Source organism: Adiantum capillus-veneris, chromosome 21 (genome assembly GCF_014529385.1).
Source record: "Adiantum capillus-veneris isolate H3 chromosome 21, ASM1452938v2, whole genome shotgun sequence".
In the NCBI taxonomy this organism is placed as follows: domain Eukaryota; kingdom Viridiplantae; phylum Streptophyta; class Polypodiopsida; order Polypodiales; family Pteridaceae; genus Adiantum; species Adiantum capillus-veneris.
In genome coordinates this window covers 68,420,783-68,441,331 of record NC_140951.1, presented here as the reverse complement: position 1 = coordinate 68,441,331, position 20,549 = coordinate 68,420,783, and the positions used below count along the sequence as shown (strand labels likewise).

Genomic DNA, 20,549 nt, shown 5'->3' with positions numbered 1-20,549 from the left:
AACACCTTTACCCATAGAATTTTGACTCAGGTTCAATGTGAATGCTAAGCTCTCTTTTACTTGGTAAGCCTAATGAGGTTCTGAGGGCCACTTGTCATTATTTGGGCCATTGGCCTCGACCCAAATTAGACGACCATGAGCGCATCGGCAATGAGGGTAATCTTAACAAGCAACCACAACAGCCTTCATTTTTGCAAGGTGACCCTCTACTTTTCATGGAAGATCTAGCCTAGAACCTGCTCTTCTTCATGAAGGGCACTTTTAAAAAATTTCCCCTCAAATGATCCATACATTTTTTTTGTGCCCTTCAAATTACTATAAATTGCCAAAACTATACTTAACTTTTGAAAGCAAATTCAACAAAGAGATGGCCCCTCAAAAAACTCTTTGGATTCATTAAAACATTTGGAGTCCATAATGTTAGGTACAAAATACAGAAGAGTTTATTCTGTTCTGTAATTTTCCAAAGCATACAATTCCTCTATCAATCAATTACGGGCTCAAAAGAATCTACAACAGCCATCATATTACAGGGGTCGAATTGCGACGACTTATTGTATCAGAGACATGTAAACCTGCTTTTTGATCTCCCAATCTTATTTCTTTCTTCCTGGCCAAGTATCTCCTGTTGTTTGCAAGTGAACTATGGTATACACACACTTATGCACAAGAAGATCAAAGAATTGCCTTTTATGCCCAGTTGTTGAGCAAATTCAAAGGCTAAATATAAAAGAATTAGGCCGTTCTCAAAAAAAGTTCACTACCTAAAGCTACAGAAGCTAATCCTTCAACTCCAGACATATGCTGACTTTCCATTGCCATAATGTTCTCCAGATCCTTCACCACTTCTTTCATATTTGGCCTTTTTCCCGCGAGAGTCTCGATGCATTTAAAAGCAACCTCCATGATAGACTTAATTGCTTCTTCCGTGAATTGTCCACCCATCTTGTCATCTACCAATGCTCCCAAGTCACGAGTTTCCAACAGATATTTGGCCTGCAATTCTCCATTACAATTTACACATTCTCAACAACAGCTCTCTCTCTCTCTCTCTCTCTCTCTCTCTCTCTCTCTCTCTCTAGCAGTTAAGATTTTAGTTTTTCACTTTACTTGATTTTATTTTTGTACCCAGACAATGTATTAGATCCACCAAGATTGTATCAGTTTGGTCTCATAGGTCATTTTGGCCTTTTTGAAGACGTTTAATATAACATTTCATTTCAAAATTCATTTCATCTCTCTCTCTCTCTCTCTCTCTCTCTCTCTCTCTCTCTCTCTCTCTCTCTCTCTCTCTCTCTCTCACACACACACACACACACACACACATAACAGGTCTTGAGTTCTCCTCGTCAGATAGATCTTTAAGGTCTCTTGGGATAGTTCCCACGACGTTAAAATTCTCTTCTTCTCAGGTGTGTGTGTGTGTGTGCGCGCGCGCTAATAAGAAGAGGAAAATGGTATAACCTTTCTATCACCCAAGTGTGGTAAATTGGTTATGCCATTTCCCTCTCGAATAGCAAGTCTTGAGTTCAACTCTCCTCGTCCGTTAAGGTCTCTTGGGATAATTTCCTACGACGTTAAAATTCTCTTCTTGTGTGTGTGTGTGTGTGTGTGTGTGTGTGTGTGTGTGTGTGTGCGCGCGCGCGTGCGCGCGCGCACTCTAATAAGAAGAGGAAAATGGTATAACCTTTCTATCACCCAAGTGTGGTAGATTGGTTATGCCATTTCCCTCTTGAATAACAGGTCTTGAGTTCAACTCTCCTCGTCGCATAGATCTTTAAGGTCTCTTGGGATAGTTTGCTATGTTAGAGGAGCCAATAGAAGTACGGATCCAAAACTAGAACAGCCTTTGAATAAATCCACCATATCTTTTCTTATATTTAAATACTTGGTGAGGTAGAGATTTTATACAATAAGAGTTTCACATAAGCTACCTTTTGACATCATTTTTAATCAAAATCATGGAATATTATGGGAGATTTGAGTTGGAAAGATTTGAATTTCCTTAAATTGGTGCATACAATTTGAGCGTCTCTATACCGGCTCCTCTACCCTACAACATTAAAATTCTCTTCTTCTTCTTCTTCTTCGTCTTCGTCTTCTTCTTCCCCTCTCTCTCTCTCTCTCTCTCTCTCTCTCTCTCTCTCTCTCTCTCTCTCTCTCTCTCGGATGCTTTGGATAGGTTTGCCCATGAAAGTGGTTTGTCTGTCAACTTGGTAAAACAAAGGTTATGGTGTTTAATACCACCCCACAGTGGATCAGGAGGTCAGCACCGGCACTCACATACGGCTAGGAGACAGTGGAGTACACAGATGCTTACACTTACCTTGGGGTCTTTAGTGGACCAACATTCACATTGAGAAGAGCAGCAGAGACTAGACTGACCAGAGCCTATGCAACATTGGGTAGATTGGAGAGGAAGTGCTCACAGGTTCAGTTTCAGGAGCCTCGGACGAAGCTCTAGCTCTTTGATTCTTTGGTGGCTTCCGCATTACTCTATGGAGCTGAGATATGGGGACCTTCATTGGACCATCATGGAGGTCGGGTCGCACTGATGGATAGGGGGGCATGGAGAAGCCTCTGATCTCTATGATCTCGTGGCTTATTAGAGCCAAGGCTTCAATACCATGTGACATTATCCAAGCAGAGCTAGCTACCCCTCCACTAGTGGTTGAGGCGCTCACCATGTCAGTCTCCTTTATACACCACCTATGGGACCTTCTTAGAGATAGATATGCCCGCCTAGCACTTGAGTCCTCTTGACAATTTAGCCAGGCAGGGAGATACAGCATGCTGATATGGGGAGATGACATCAAGGTTTCACGCACATGGGTTCAGCATGGACAGATTGCCCCCCTTGGATGAACCCTCTCTGACTATTACACAGTCCGAGATGACCAAGCTCATCCACCACGACCTGACTTAGCTAGACACCTGGAGGACATGGATACAACTGGCACAAAAGCTGGGCACGAAGATGGCTTTCTATAGAGAGCAGCTTCTCCAGCTTACGGAGGATGGCTTTGTGACGAGACCCAGATACATGGACACCCACTTGTCTCACGGGATACGATGTGCTATTGGCCAAATACGCACATCTTCACACTAGCTTCAAGTCGAGATTGAGAGATACAGCGGAGTGCCAGCAAAGGCCAAGACATGCCCCTATGTCACATGGAGCCAAAGACGGAGTTGCTACACATACCACTGCCTAGTCTACTATGAGATACGAGGCCGCTTCCACTGCTTGTTCAGAGAGAGCTTTGGACCTCTCTCTAGAGTCATGGGGTACGAGGACTAGAGATGCTTGGGATTGTTTTTGCTCGAGTTGCACAGACACAAAGAGAGCTTGATGAGGGGAGAGGCTAGCTAGTCTCAAAGACGGTGTAAAGTGCAGCGGAATGTGAATGTTGAACTTTGCTCAAGATGAGTGCTCCGAACTATGCTCAAGATTCCTTTTACTTACGGAAGGGAGAGCCTTCCGTTCTTAATGAGAGTGCAATGGACACCAACAAAGTGAATGGACATTGTGAGTGAAAGTGCATGAGACTAAGAGATAGAGAGAGAAGAGAATACGACACCAGAGACGTTGTCAAACCCTCCTCCAAGGGCCCCACTCTCTATGGCGAGAGCAGTCTACTTATGATTGCACAAATCTCTACAATGCTTTGGACTTGCCGACGATGAGGACGACGACGAGACGGGCTGAAATCTGAAATGCTAATGGCTGAAATCTGCAAATCTTTATCTGCTGAATTCTGACTCTATGTTGTGATGATGTCGATGGCGACGATGCGACGACGACGTGCTGAAAACTGAAAATGTTGATCCTACTGTGGAACTTGTCGCGAAGAATCTGCAAAACGCTGGTTTGTCTTGTTGATCCAAAAACGCTAGGCTGAATTCTGTCTTCTGCTGCTGCCGGTTTTCTTGCAATGCAAAACGCTAGGTTGATCTGTTGTTCTACTATCGCCGGGTCTGCAAGTGCAAAAACGCCAAGGCTAGTGTGTGGATGCAAAAACGCTAGGGTCTCTTGCTGATGTAGAAAACGCTAGGCCTGCTGGGGGTCCTGCTGAGAAGGTGCCTGTTGAACTGAGTTCCTACTGCCTCTTCTGCTAGAAAGTGCTAGCGCTAGGTTTACTTATATACAAACTTAGCAAAATTGCCCTACCTACTTTCCAACAAAAGTCACTTAAAAATAATAAGTGAAAAATGTCAAAAATAGGAAAAATAGGTCTAATGCACTAAAAAATTTCCTTGATGGATTCTGATGGGATCATTGATGATCATGCTGTGTGCAACCGGAGGATATGCATCTAGTCTAAGTGACTCGTCATGCACGGTTTGCGAACAGACTCACAAAGTGCCAGATCACTTCCTATTCTAGATTGACTTGACTGAACTGACCCTGGTCATGCTGTAGCTTGTCCACAGACACATAGGATTGGATGTGTCACGTGACATCTCCTCCTTTTCAAAGTGAGGTACTAGTACCGAACTGTATGGCGTCGAGGGAGATCGCCAATAGAATCTGGAATCCTAGAAGGGACTCTTTGCCGGCCCACTCGGATGTGTGGGTCGTGCGGTACTTGAACTTCATAAAGGTCTGCAAAGCTTGCTTCTTTGGCCCGTGCAGAAAGCGACAAAGTCTTTTGTGGCTCCTTCAATGCTTCAACTTCATCTAGGGTCATGCTTCTTTCTTCTTCAAGAATCTCCATGGCTGAAAATTCCTGAAACCACTTCTAACACAAAAACATGAACATACCTATTCCATGTAAAGTGAGTGGAAAAAATCTCGTCTTCCTCAAAGACTGTGCATGCAATGTAGATGAACAATTAGACGGAGTGCCAAACCGTTCACCACACACATACAAACAATGAGATCGAATCTTGTCGTTCTGATCTAAATCAATCAACAGTGGCAAAACACAATGGAAATGTCCATGCTTGGTGCTCATACTTTCTTGTGCTCTTTCTACAATTGTGTCGTGCCAAGGAAGAGACATGGAATGTAAATTCCTTGAATGCAAACATTTCATTTTTTCATGAATCATCCGCATACATCCGTGCTCATCCATGAGTGAATCGTGCTCAACGTACAATATGTCATGCCTAGGAAAAGGGATCACATAAAGATGCTGACTAAAATACAGGAAATGATCACGAATGAAACACTCCAACAATGCGTGCTGACTAATCATGCGAACACATAGTACTTCCTGTAAGGGTTCTTTGGACCTACGCTCGAGAGCCAAGATCGGTTCTTCGTTTTGATCGAATCTTCCTGTGGGGGTTCTGTGGACCTCGACTCGAAAGACAAGATCGGTTCTTCACGATTAATCGAATCTGCAATTAGGTTAGCTTCACTAGAGAAAGTATCAACTAACACATCATCCTTGTGAACAATCACATCGTCTTCATGCAAATCATCAATGCTCGTGAGAAATCACATCATCTTCCTGCAAATCATCATGCTTGTGATTGTCATCCATATCATCATGCTTATCATTATCATTCAAATCATCATGCAAATCATTGTCATTCAAATCATCATGCAAATCATGTGTGTCATGCTTTACTGAGAGAGTCTCCTTTTCTCGAATCTCTTGCATCTGTGCCTGTACTTGAGAAAAGAGTCGCAACAACTCTTGCAAGTGTCGCGCTTACTCATTCTCACGCTCTATGGCTGCCTTTCTTTCTGCTTCTCTTTCTGCTTTTCTTTTTGCGTGTCTGCAATCCATTTCTGCTTTCTTTCTTTGCATTCACGATCAAATTCTGCCATTCTTTCTGCTTTTCTTGCTTCGCGTTCTAACTTTTTGTCCATAAACATTTGCTCCAACTCCTCCATAGGAGTTAGTGCAATCCTTGGTGTAGATGGGGAAGGGTCGGAAAAACCTCCTGGTGAGGAAAACTCTTCTTCGCCATTCCCATGCTCACCACCTCCAAGCGAAGTATCCATTCCGCTTCGAGTGATGACCATCCACTGAAGTCTTGGGTTCTTAAGTTCAAAAGGAACTTGGGTTCTTGTGGGTCTTGGGTTCTTGAGGGTCTTGAGGTTCTTGGGTTCTTGAGGGTCTTGAGTTCTTGAGGTTCTTCTTTCGCTTGCAATCTGTGTTAGAGAAGGATATTCTCTTCACCCGAATCTGCTCTTTTCCGCGGGCGCACCCCTTGGCGGCCTTGCGCTCACACCAAGGTTTCTTTTTCCCACCTCACGTCGAGTGGCCGGTTGCTAAGTACACGGTCCGCTCTCAATGAGTGAAAAGAGGCACAAGGGGAGGCTGGCCAAGCCCTTCTATCTTGGGTTTCTTGTCACTCTTCAAAAACACAATTAGGAATCGACACGTCCAAGAGGACTTGGGTTACGTACGACCTCAACAAGCAAAAAAAAATTGTGTAGTTCGTGTGGTTCTGTCCTTGAGTGATACAGAACACTGCCAAAACTCTTATACCAATGTAAGGTGCAACGGAATGTGAATGTTGAACTTTGCTCAAGATGAGTACTCCGAACTGTGCTCAAGGTTCCTTTTACTTACGGAAGGGAGAGCCTTCCGTTTTTAATGAGAGAGTGCAATGGACGCCAACAAAGTGAATGGACACTGTGAGTGAAAGTGCATGAGACTGAGAGATAGAGAGAGAAGAGAATACGACACCAGAGACGTTGTCAAATCCTCCTCCAAGGGCCCCACTCTCTATGGCGAGAGCAATCTACTTATGATTGCACAAATCTCTACAATGCTTTGGACTTGCCGACGATGTCGACGACGATGAGGACAACGACGAGACGGGCTGAAATCTGAAAATGCTAATGGCTGAAATCTGAAAATCTTTATCTGCTGAATTCTGACTCTATGCCGGTGATGATGTCGATGGCGACGACGCGCTGAAAGCTGAAAATGCTGGTCCTACTGTGGATCTTGTCACGAACAATCTGCAAAACGCTGGTTGGTCTTGCTGATCCAAAAACGCTAGGCTGAATTCTGTCTTCTGCTGTTGCGGGTTGTCTTGCAATGCAAAACGCTAGGCTGATCTGCTGTTCTACTGCACCGGGAATTTGCAAGTGCAAAAACGCCAAGGCTGGTCTGTGGATGCAAAAACGCTAGGGTCTCTTGCTGATGCAGAAAACGCTAGGCTTGCTGGGGGTCCTGCTGAGAAGGTTCCTGTTGAACTGAGCTCCTACTGCCTCTTCTGCCAGAAAGTGCTAGCGCTAGGTTTGCTTATATACAAACTTAGCAAAATTGCCCTACCTACTTTCCAACAAAAGTCACTTAAAAATAATAAGTGAAAAATGTAAAAAATAGGAAAATAGGTCTAATGCACTGGAAAATTTCCCTGATGGATTATGATGGGAATACTGATGATCACTTCCTATTCTAGATTGACTTGACTGAACTGAACCCTGGTCATGCTGTAGCTTGTCCACGGATACATAGGGTTGGATGCGTCACATGATAGACGGATCATAGACTTCTTTAGAGCAGACATTGGACACCCGAACGAGCTACCACCACAGCACGCCCACATTCTCCTCACACCACAGGCAAGCTGATCGACCGAGCAACCAAGCTAGGGAGATCTAGACACCCACCACTACGGAGGACTACACAGCATCGACGGAGGCTACATCAGAGGATTCGGATCACTTTGGCCTGACATGCACGACGCCCAATCAGACTGCTGACCATGGAAGAGATTGATGAGATCCGCTAGCGACTGACGTTGGATCTCCTGTGATTTAGCTCTTTCTAAGGATAAACTCACACTGTGTTGTCTTAGCCCCCCACTCACTTCACCCCTACACATATCCTACACAAGCCCAGCTAGCTTCTTAGCTCACATCTAGCAACTTAGGATTCTATAGTACTTTTATTTTTTTAGTTGGACTTTGTATCAAATTCACCGCATTGTAACTTTTAGGTCTCATAGGCCACTTTGGCCTTTGGAAAACGTTAATATAACATTTCGTTTCATTTCATCTCTCTCTCTCTCTCTCTCTCTCTCTCTCTCTCTCTCTCGTTCAACTCCCTATCGGCTAGAACTTTAAGGTCTCTTGGGATAGTTTCCTACGACGTTAAAACTCTCTTCTTCTTCTTCTTCTTCTTCTTCTTCTTCTCTCTCTCTCACCAGATTTTGACAGAGATAATACACACAACAGCAGCCACAGCTTTTCCCCGCTCTCAGCTTACTACAAGAACATGATATGGGAGCATGCCTCAGATTAGTTGGTATAATGAGTGCTGAGAGATGAGAGCCCGCCGGCCACAAAGAGGTGGCTTTGGAAGACATCACAAATCGGCAGTCACGTATACTCTTCTGACGCCTTATACAGCGAAAGAAGAGAGCTTTCTTGGCTCACCTTGATGCTCTTGAGCCAGAACTCTAGGGAGGCTTGGTGACTCTTTAAAGAGCACACCCTCTCCGATCATTACTTCTAGAGAGACATGGGCACAAAATGCATCCTCTCTATACACAATAGCAGAGCAATTACCATTGTCGGACCCACCGGAGCCCTGTCCTCCCACTTCTACTTTCTTCACAGCAGAGATGGTGGGGCGAGCAGACTGCACACAAGGACATAGGATCACGATGGTATAGTGGCAGAGCATTTCGTACATGCTAGAGATCATATTGATGGTTTGTTGGCCTTGATGTTCAATACGGCTAGTGTGGGTTTCTTGAGACTTGGAGTACGTCTACAATTGTACCACTACTCAAGCTAGAGATCCGACCTTGCCAACTAGCTATCGCACTATCATGATTGGCCACTGAAACCGGCATGTAGCCTTACTAAAGGGCGGTAAACTTTATCTTTCACCCAAATTGTATCGTCTAACCTTCCGTGTACTTCAAGACACAGTATTTTCACAATTAAACCTGTAACTAGAATTCACCGCTTCAAAACAATTCACGGCTTGATAGCTAGAGCGCTCCCAAGTAGACGACACCCTAAAGACTCGTGCTCCTTTCAATAATTCTTTATTCAATTGCAAATAAACGACCCAAACACTTTCACCAAACTCTCACCAAGCTGTCCAAACCTGTCAAGGGCTTAAATTGCAGAGTTTTCGACCCAATTTCAGCAACTTGACGACGCAGTAAGTTCAAAGTACACGTCTAGGACAATTTCCCATTATCCCTTGCATTTTGAAAGCTTTCCGGTTGGCTACAGGTCAATTTCAGCATGCCGTAATTTCCTGTTTTGATCACTCTCAGGTGCCCAAAACCCTGTATAGGCACCCCAAGGCTTTCCTGAGGCTCCAATAGTGTTATCTTGCAGTTTAGTTGCCAAACCCTAAACTTGCAAATAAACACAGCATGCTGTAACTCTGTTTTGGATGGATTACTCGTGTCTCAAGAGCTCCCACAAGTAATGGGACAATTCCCCTTTAACTTGGGCGAGTTTTCACGCGAGAAAACTCTCTGTTTTCGCAATTCTTTGCAATGAAATTGTGCGTACCTATGGGGGATTTGCAATTAGCTAATCCGGTTCCTATACAAAAGGCTCTTGCCTTGGCAAACGCGCATAAAACCCACCCAGAAATGTACATGGTCATCTGAGAAGCCCAACTAGTGGGGCATTACCATATGTGCAAGAGGGGGGGGGGGGGGGGGGGGGGGAGAGAGAGAGAGAGAGAGAGAGATGCATGAGAGCAAATCATCGTGCTACATGAGACAAGGGAGAAGGCAAGCTTTCCATTAAACTTGTGATCACCCGCATCCACAACTCACACACACTGTACTCACTTAACGAGCTTCAAAACAGCCCCCTCAAAATTTTGGGCACCCCCCCCCTTGGGATGAGAGCTTTTGGATGTGTGTGTTGGCTTGCAAGTTGCTCTCCTACCACCATGTGTCCACTTTGCTCCTTTGGGTTTGATTCCTACTAGTAACCACCAACTTATAAAGTCCTGTCAAGGGGCCTGAATGGCTTTAATTCAGCCTAGCCACTTCTTTACTAGTCGGATTCCAGTGCCGATCGACCGAACCATCTCGTGGTTGCCTAGCCTTGACTCCTGCGGGTGAAACTCTCTACAATGGCCGTTTCACACTGGCAATGCAATGTCTGGGCATTTGTGATTTCAAAAGAGGGTCCCAAAAATTGAATAACAATTAAGGGAAGGAAACCGACAAACAAAATTAGTGTTTGTCACAGTCTCGTGACAGCATCTACAACCCCCCCCCCCCTCCTTGAAATCGCAAACATCCTCAATTGCATGCACCTATACATGCCACAGATGATTTAGTGTGATTAGCACCCTTTAATCCTAGCATGTGTCCACAAGGAAGACTGTCAACAAACATATGTACAAATGACTTGATGAAACCTTCATACTTTTGTCTAGGCATTTGTGATTCCAAAAAGAGGGTCCCAAAAATTAAATAAAAATCAAGGGAAGGAAACCAACAAATAAAGTTAGTGTTTGTCACAGTCTCGTGACAGCCACTCATTGGTCAAGCTATATGCATCTATACTTGAGTACGAGTTGAGCAGATGGGCACAGAGAGAGGGTGTACGAGCTTTAGGGCCGACTAGATTCAAGGCGGATTCCCTACATTTCATCATATCTACACGCTTGAAGCCATCATTGAGGAGGACAGAGCACATGGGAGGAGGACCATAAACCCTTTGACGCAATCCCAAGAGGCAGACTGATGCGGAGACTACATGACGTGGGAGTCCCACCGGAGCTTCTATGGAGTATCGTGACACTCTATGAGATAGTTATAGGGAGAGCACAGACAATAGAGATTTCAAAGATTGTTCACTCTATGATTGGGGTGAAGGAGGGATACCCATGTCAAATGCACTTGCTCTCACAGCAGTGAATTCGCAAACTCTCCTAGCTTTTAGAGAAAAATGAGAGAGAGAATGACAAAAGAGCTAAGTGTGTCTAACTCTCCACCCAAGCTTTGCTCATTTAGGACAAACCCTTAGCCTTCTATAACTTCTAAACCAATACATGAGACATCGCCCTTGAGATTCCACTGGAGCGTCCTCCATTGCCCCTTGGCATCCCTGTCCCACGCCACTTTTCCTTCTTATAAGCACCCCCAAGCGTAGGCTGGATTCCTAGTGTCACGAGGACGTGGCAACTGCTAACCTTAGTGGTTGGTTTCTTTCCAATGATTTTTGTTTAATTTTTGAGACCCTCTTTTTGAAGTTGCAAATGGTCGGACATTGTATGGCCAATGTGAACGGTAGTTTCACCCGCAGACGGAAAGTTGGTCGGCACTGAAACTCGTAAAGTTAAAGGATGTCTAGGCTCAATTCAAGATCATGTAGGTCCCCCCGTCGCACTTAGCAAGTTGGTGGATACTAGGAAGTGAACTCAATAAAGGCCGGTCCCAATGAGGATAGATGGTCAGATGACCAGTGGGAGCCCAACGGAATCATTTCCTAAAAATTAGGGAACTGCTATTTTGGGCCGTGAAATGTGTTCGCGTCATTACCTTCGGTATGACCAGGGGAACATTTTATTACTCTGCTGCAAAGTCAACTGATGCACCAATTGGGAGATTTTTAAGCAGGAAGCCCAATGCGGATAAATTACATGTATGAGTGCCAAGTGGCACTTTTTGGTCAATTTACCAAGTCTAGGAGAAGAGAACTCGTAACTGACTTTTTGGAGCAGTTTTGCAGGCTGATAACTGTGATTTTCAGCCATTTCTCTCCATTTTTTAGCTTCCCATGACTCCGTCTAGCACCAAGGAGCTCATTTTCAGCATTGGAAGGCATCAGATGCGTGTTTACAGGGCTGTTTTGCTGCGTTTTCAGCGATACGCAGGTTTTGGCAGCCATGGAAATCTTCTCCTTTTTGCATCTGTTTGTTCACAGATGCATTACAGGTCAAGTGCAGCAGAAGGGGCGCTCGATTTATGCTGGGGGGATGCTTCATTGAGAACCTGCCACAGGTTAAGAGCTAGGGAGTGCTTCCTTTCCCTCTATGTATAGTGTGGTGCCACAAATGATGCCCTGTACGCTACACACTGCTCTCTCTCTCTCTCTCTCTCTCTCTCTCTCTCTCTCTCTCTCTCTCTCTCTCTCTCTCTCTCTCTCTCTCTCTCTCTCTCTCTCTCTCTCTCTTACGTGCAGTTATGTGATGCCCCACAAGAGGGCTTTTCATTTGACCAATGTACAGTTATGTGGGTTCATGCGCGATTGCCGAGGCAAGAGCCTCTTGCACAGGTATTGGATTAGCTAGCGGCTAATCCCCCCGCCACAGACACAAGTGAATTCGGAGAGGTTTCACGTGAGAAATCTCGTCCGATTCAAAGGGCAAGTAGCCCTACAGGTGCGGGAGCTCGAGGTTTCTCTTACAGATGCGACCGGCACGCGAAACGGAGCCCAAAACAGGGAATTTCCAGCCTGCTGTGTATTTTTGCAGGTTTAGGGTTTCGGCCCTAAACGGACCATAATAACCCCAGGATGTTCGGGGACGGGAGGGGACCACTGTACAGGTGATGTGGCGAATTTTCGAGGCAAAAAACAGAGAATTCAGAGTGCTGCAGATTCTCGCCAGGTTTTGCAAAGTGTACGTATGCGTCGGGAAAGTCATCTTTTGCGTGGGGATACTGACTGTGAAGCGTCCTAGTACAGTTATGCTGCCGAAATCGGGCCAGAACAGGTGTTTCTTATCCTAGATTGTGCGGGGCAGCTCATAGGAGATCACAGGTTTTATTCCCTCTCTTAAAGAATAAAGAAATATCGAAAGGGGCGCCAATTTTGGCGCCTACAGGTTGTCGGCGTCTGCTCGGAGCATTCTAGCTTCCGAGCCGTGTGTGTGGTTAAGTGTTAATTCCCGTCGCAGGTTTCGTTTGCAAAGTGCTCTGCGTGTGTGTGTCTAAAGTAAAGAATTTCAGGTGAAAGCCAACGCCTAGCGCCCTACGGGCCGGTTTCATGGTTCCATCGCCGGGATATCAATCACTTTTTCCTCAAAGAGTGAGCCTCGGTTGTTTTGGGTAAAGACACAGAGTACAAGAACGCGGGATTACACTATGGCCGACAAAGGGAAGGGCATTATGGAAGAGGGTTCCTCTTCACAGGACAAACAGGAAATTCCGCATGTTCGTCCTGCCAAAAAGTGGTCAAATTAGGGCTGATTTTTTGCTGCGTTTTTAGGGTTTGCAATTATGAACCAAGATGAGATAGGGAGAGGTCTCACGGTGGTAGATTGGCCACTAGATCTCCTGCGGGAGTGATGTGGGTCTGCCAGGTGACATGCTGCTTGCCGATTCTCTGAGGTGATTGCTTGGATTCTATGACGCATTGGTAAATCATCTTGAAATTTGAGCTTGCTTGGTCGTGGATGGTACTTCAGTGTTGTGGAATTATGCTCGTTTGCAGAGGCAAGAGCCTCTTGCACAGGTAAAAAGTTAAGGGACAGGTTGCAAGATGCTATGTGGTGAAGTTCAAGAACTATCTACCTATGGATGCAAAGTGGATGGAAGAGCATGAACTGTCAGAGTCACCAAATGTATTGCAGCTTTATCTTGAGGCCTTTGGGTTACAGTCTACGTATGCCCCAACCCAATGTCTGCAAAGGAGGGGTAATAATAGAGCTAGCACATCAAATGTACTCATGGATTCAGTGCAATAGCAGTGTATAGTTTGACAAAAGTATGAAGGTCTCATTAAGTCATTTGTACACATGTTTTGACAGTCTTTCTTGCGGATACATGCGATGATAAAAGAGTGCTAACAACACAAGATCATCAGTGGCATGTATTTATGGTATGCAATCGAGGACGTTTGCGATTTCAAGAGGGGGGTATGTCAAGAGGACGTGGCAACCGCTAACCTTAGTTGTTGGTTTCTTTCCAATGATTTTTGTTTAATTTTTGAGACCCTCTTTTGAAGTTGCAAATGGTCGGACATTGGATGGCCCGTGTGAACGGTAGTTTCACCCGCAGACGGAAAGTTGGTCGGCACTGGAACTCGTAAAGTAAAAGGATGTCTAGGCTCAATTTAAGATCATGTAGGTCCCCCCATCGCACTTAGCAAGTTGGTGGATACTAGGAAGTGAACTCAATAAAGGCCTAAAGTCAAGGTGTGACTTCCAACAGAAAGTGTCACAAAACGGGAGCGTACACGAGCACTTAGAAATCTGAAAAATAAAATACTTTGCAAAGGTGAGAGAAGGGAGAAGATCGACACAGTATTGGGGACCAGAAGATGGGTTGGTCCCCCCCCGTCAAAAGTATTCTTTATTCAGGGAGAATTTTTATACAAGCACAAGAACCCGAGGAAACCCCTCCGTTCTGTAATCTTAGACCCGAAGGTCGTGCTTTCCCGTAAAGGGCTTGGGCACAAGGCCGTTCCTTCCCGTGAGGGGCTTAGGCGCGAAGCCGTACTTTCCCGTAAGGGACTTAGGCGTGAAGCCGTACTTCCCGTGAAGGGCTTTCCCGTAAGACGCGAGGTTGCTGCAAAACAAACCACACAAAGCAATAATTCTCAATGTGTATCAACACCTTATACCTGTCGCTCCTTGCTCGGAAAAACGACCCCCGTACTCAGTCGTCACACGAACACTTGCAATTTCCGTCGCCAACACTTGCTCCAGAATCCCAACGCTAGCTTCTTCTGCTGCTTCCGGCGTGTCTAGAACTGGAACGCTTGCTGCCCTTTTATAGGCCCTTGCACCTGGCGGGAATAGGAGCCGAAAAAGCAGAACCTTGGCGCCCCTAGAGAGAGGAGAGAGAGGGATCGCTGAATCTGGCGCTTTCTAGAGAGAGGAGAGAGAGAGCTCGCTGTTTTCAGCCCCTCCCTACAGTTTGCGTAGGTTTTTTACGTAAGCTTTTTGGGGATGCTTTATTTTATTAATAAAAGGGTATTTTATTAATAAAAGGACTGGTCACTTAAAAGTGACCGGCCACTTTATAAAATAAAGTGTGAACCTGTTCAAACTTTAAAAACTCACTCAGTTAGTGAAAATAATGCTACACGAACACATTCCAGGCGTCCCCGGGTGCAGAACACAGCACAGATGCAATGCAGACACAGACTCCTCGCGGGAAAGCATCTGCCCTCCCGTGAATGTTCCTGATTTTCGTAAAAAGCTTCATTGAACCCATCTTTATTCTTGTGTTTGCGTTCTTACGCGTATTTTCTTACTCAGTTCGGATTTCCTCCTTAGCCTACGGAATGCCCCCTTACTGATGCACCTGTCACCCATCATGTGACGCATCAGGGGCACTCGTAACCCGGCCCTTTCCACCGAACTTACGGAAACTCCTTCGCGATGTTTACCGTCACCCATCAAGTGACACATCAGAGTTGTCCGTTCTTGATGGCACTTCTTATAGCTACAATCTTTTAACAGTTCTTAGTGTACACAATAAAATATCCTAAAAAAGAAATTAATCATTAAAAGAAAAAGAATAGTTCAATTAGCAACATCCCTCTGGCTTCTAAACAGTTGACCTCAACTGTAGTGCTTGGACATATACCTCCAATATCTCAGGATAAGCTGCTAATTCCTCCTGCGTCATCCACTGAGCATCTAGATTCGAATAGTTCTTAAACTTAACCAAATACTTCCGTGTTATTTTTCCGGACTTGAGGGGCCGCTCCTGATGACTTACTATCTGCTCCGGTTGGAGTATTTCTTCTGTTTCCTCAACCTCAGGAGGTTCCTCAGCACTAGGCTGACTCGGAGGCGGTCCCACATATGGCCGGAGTAAACTGACATGGAAAGCATTATGGATCCTCCAATTAGGCGGTAGCTCTAATCGGAAGGTGACATCATTCACTTGCTTAGTGATCTTAAATGGCCCATAATAACGGGTAGAAAGTTTTACCACCTTCCCCTTATGAGACGCTTGTTTCTTAAGTCTTGCCTTCTCAAACTTGAGTAAGACTAACTGTCCGACTGTTAAGTCTAGATTCCTCCTGTGCTTGTCTGCAGCTTTCTTATGCTTTTCCTAAGAGCGTAGAATAGCTCTCCTAACTTGCCCGTAGGCTGTGTCCATATCTCGGACAAATTCATCTGCTGCAAAGATCTTATCCTTGGTTAAAAGGATCGATGGAAGCAAAGGCTTACCATAGAGAATCTCAAAAGGTGCTTTCCCCGTCGATGAGTGTATGGTATTGTTATACGCATACTCGACAAGGGGCAAATATTTATCCCAGTCAGATTGCCGGTCTGACACATAAGATTTTAACATATCCAATACTGTGGAATTGGCTATCTCACTTTGCCCGTCTGTTTGAGGATGGTAGGCAGATGAAAAATTCAACTTCGTACCAAGATTATCCATCAAGGCACGCCAAAAATTTCCTATCATGCGAGGATCTCGATCACTCAAAATAGACTTAGGCATTCCATGATGCTTAAAGATCTGTGCCAGGAAGACCCTAGCCATATGATCTGCTTTGATCGTTTTCTTGACTGGTATAAAGTGTGCTTGCTTGCTAAACCTGTCCACAATGGTCCAGATCGCGTCATTTCCAGTCTGAGTTCTAGGGAGGTCCATGATGAAGTCCATGGCAATACTTTCCCAAGGTTCATTAGGCACAGGCAAAGGTTGTAGCAACCCACACGTCTTATGCCGATCATACTTCACTTTTTGGCAAACCAAGCATTCCCTGACATACTTATCAATGTCTGCTTTAAGGCTAGGCCAAAAGAAATATCTTTCCATTGCTAAGGTCGTAGGGAGAATACCCCGATGACCCGCATAAGGCAAAGCGTGTGCTTCATCCATGATCTTCTTTCTTAATGGTTCCGCCACACACATGGCCTGATGGTGGTAGAGATAACCGTCCCGAATAAAATAGGGAAACTCATTCTCTCCACGATGTAGCTTTTCCCAAATGGTGGAGAAATCTGGATCATTCGGATACAAATCTGGTAGTGCTTCTAATTCTTGGTGATACACCGAAGTGATAGCGTTCACCCTTGGCCGCCTAGACAATGCGTCCGCGACCACATTCTTACTCCCAGCCGTGTGAAGGATCTGGAAGTGAAACATAGACAAAAAGTTTGCCCATCTCATCTGCTTCTCAGATAGTTTCCTTTGCGTAAGGAAATACCGCAAACTCTGGTGATCAGTCTTGATCACAAAATCCGCTCCTAGAAGATAGTGCTTCCAGTTGGATAAGGCATGAATCACAACCGTGAGTTCCTTTTCGTACATTGATGCATGCAACTCTGCATCCTTAAGCCGTCTGCTTTCGTAGGCCACTACATGGCCTTCTTGGTTTAACGCTGCTCCGATGCAATCGCCTGAAGCATCGCAGTGAACCTCAAATGGTTTTCTTAAGTCAGGCACTATCAAAATAGATCCATGGCTTAGCAAGTACTTGAGCCGATCAAAAGCTCCTTGTTGTCTCGATCCCCATCTGAAAGGAATCTTCTTCTTTGTCAAGTCATGAAGTGGTCCTGCTACATGAGCAAATCCTCGGACAAACCTTCGATAATACGAACATAATCCCAGGAAGCTACGTACATCATGTACCGTAGTGGGAATAGGCCAATCTTCTACCACTCGGTTCTTGGCAGGATCCATACTCACTTGATTGTGAGAGACTATATGGCCGAGATAGTGTATCTCTGAGAGAAAGAACTCGCTCTTCTTTGCATTCACATGCAACTCATGCTTTCACAATTCTTGAAACACTAGGTCCAAGTGCTTCCGATGTTCCTCTTCTGACTTAGAGAAGATGAGTATGTCGTCAAAGAATACTCCCGTAAAAGCTCGATACGGGCTGAAAATGCGGTCCATCATGCGATTGAACGTCGCAGGAGCATTGGTCAAGCCGAAAGGCATTACCAAAAATTCATATAGTCCAAAGGTTGTGCGAAAAGCAGTCTTATGGACATCCTCATGGGCAATCCGTATCTGATGATACCCACTCTTTAAGTCTATGCGACTAAAGACACTTGCACCCTGCAACTGATCAAGTATATCATCAATCCGAGGGATCGGAAAGCGATTCTTGACCGTGATCTTGTTTAAAGACCTATAGTCTATGCACATTCAAAACGTGCCATCTTTCTTCTACACCAGTAGAACTGAAGAGCAGTAGGGTGAAGCACTTAGCCGTACTAACCCTTTCTCTAGAAGCTCGTTGACTTGCTTCAAAATTTCCTCTTGCTGAGCAAGACTCACCTGATAAGGGGGTTGATTGGGAGGCGAGCTACCTGGTATGAGATCTATGCGGTGATCTTCCGGACGTACCGGAGGTAGTTCATCAGAGAGTGTTTCCGTGAAACAATCTTTGTACTTTTCAATAAATTGAAAACGTTTAATGTCCAGACTAGAGAGTGAATCCCCACTAGTTTTATCCTTCTCACGTGCAAAAATCAAGCAGAAACACACTTCTTCATTTCTTTCTTAATGGAGATATGGCTTACAATTGGGAACTGCCAATCTCCTACATCAGCATGAATCTTTATTTTCTTACCCCCATGATCAAAAGTGAGGGTCTTTTCCACATAATCGGGAACAGGTGTCATGTGGAAGTGCCATGGCATACCCAAGATGATATCACATCCCTTGATGGGTGCCATCAAAAATGATTCGCGGTCCTTGTACTCGCCAATCCGAAGATTGAGTTGTCCTTGCACGGGAGTTGCATTGGTTGTCAACCCCTCGAATGTCGATCCGGATGTAACCGGTGTGCCAAGATGAGCCGGTGTGAGGCACAAACGTTCCGCAGTATCCAGGGAGAGGAAGTTATCCGTGGATCCTGGATCATAAAGAATCAGTACTCGCTGGGTGTTCAGAGACCCCCAGCCCTTCAGAAGCTGACGCTTCCCTTTCTCCGTTGCAGTGTTTCCTTGAACATCTGGAATTGAGTTCGAGCTTGGTGGAGCGGGTTCCTTCCTTGCTTTATCTTGCCTCGTAGAGGCTTGTTCTTGCCGTTGCTGCTTTAGAGGGCAGTCCGGCTTCATATGTCCTTTCTCTCCACAGTAGAAGCATCTTCCTTCCTCTCTGAAGGTTTGGAGTTGAGTAGGAGAGAGATACTTAGTTCGCTTGCCATTGCCCTCTGGCTTCTTAGAATGATCATCGTCCCTAGATGAAGGACGTTTTCTTCCTTGGCCCCCTTGGTCATCGTAGACCCCTCTTTGTCTTGCACGGTAAGTGCTATGCTCCATTTTTCTGGGCGTCCCAGTTGAGTGCAAATCCTCAGCAATGATTGCTGACTCCATCATCCTCTGAAGGCTGTCATGCGGATACACTTTCATACTCTTTCGAAGCTGCGGTTGAAGACCCGCTTCGAACTTTCGTTTCTTTTCCTCGTCGGCAATCTTCATGAAGGGAGTGACCTTCAGAAGAACCGACCAATACTTGTCCACATAAGTCGTTACTCTTTCATGTTCCTTCTGGGCAAGCCAATCCCATTCCTTCCGTATGTCCTGCTCGAAGTCAGGTGGAAGAAATTGTTCATAAAATTCAGATTTGAAGCTCTCCCAAGTTCTGGCCTGAGAACCTTCCAGAATCTTGGCTAACCACCAATTACTTGCCGTTTCTGAGGTGCATCCCCACATGGCGTAAATTTGGATCTTTCTGTGAAGTGCCCATTGGTAAAGGCGACTTCAAACTGTCTGATGAAGGACAGTGCTTTGGAGATGTCTCTCCGTCCGTTGTAGGTTTCGAACTTGATGTCCTTGTCGCTCGATTTGAAGACTCTCATGCGATGTTGAGACTTGCGACCATGCTTCTTGAATCGAGGCTTATCTTTAGGTTGATGTAGGGTAGTAGTAGTAGCGGCTTCCTTCTTCTGATGAGATGATCGAGAAGTAGAAGTATAATCAGGAGAGTAGGATGGAGATGAGATAGAGATGTCCTTGCTCTCGTCTAGCAAAGAGAGCGCTTTTTCCTGGCCTTTCCTTGGAGTAGGCCGTTCGTTCCGATCCGAAGATCCTTCGTGCATCTCGGCACGTTCTTCTTCTCTTTCCTCCTGTGGTTTCATGCCAACAGTGTGGTCTGGATGCCTGGCTGCATCAGTTCCATTCGTTTTCTTCATTCCACCCAAGAGCTTTTGGACATTTGGCAATAGTAAGATTTGTTGCAAATCCGCAAGCTGAGCTTGCACTTGTTGAAGCTCCTCTTCAACGCTTCTCCCTTGGCCCGACATGGTTCTTCCCGTTCTTCCCGGAATCGTCCTTCTTTGCAGAGAAAGAGAGGAGTCCGAGCTCTGATACCACTGTCACAAAACGGGAGCGTACACGAGCACTTAGAAATCTGAAAAATAAAATACTTTGCAAAGGTGAGAGAAGGGAGAAGATCGACACAGTATTGGGGACCAAAAGATAGGCTGGTCCCCCCCCCGTCAAAAGTATTCTTTATTCAGGGAGAATTTTTATACAAGCACGAGAACCCGAGGAAACCCCTCCGTTCTGTAATCTTAGACCCGAAGGTCGTGCTTTCCCGTAAAGGGCTTGGGCACAAGGCCGTTCCTTCCCATGAGGGACTTAGGCAGAAGCCGTACTTTCCCGTAAGGGACTTAGGCGTGAAGCCGTACTTCCCATGAAGGGATTTCCCGTAGGACGGGAGGTTCCTGCAAAACAAACCACACAAAGCAATAATTCTCAATGCGTATCAAC

General features: G+C 45.3%; 1 protein-coding gene across 14 annotated transcripts in view; it reads right to left on the bottom strand.

Moving 5' to 3' along the window:
* Positions 1-368: 368 nt before the first annotated feature.
* LOC147431109 (Protein kinase superfamily protein) overlaps positions 369-20,549 on the bottom strand; it is a 77,281-nt gene continuing 57,100 nt past the window's right edge. For all 14 annotated transcript variants that reach the window (XM_086493757.1, XM_086493756.1, XM_086493755.1 and 11 more), the window contains one exon: positions 369-996. In XM_086493757.1, the coding sequence (XP_086349883.1) occupies positions 736-996 (261 nt within the window). In that variant the 3' untranslated portion in view covers positions 369-735. The remainder of the gene's footprint in view (positions 997-20,549) is intronic.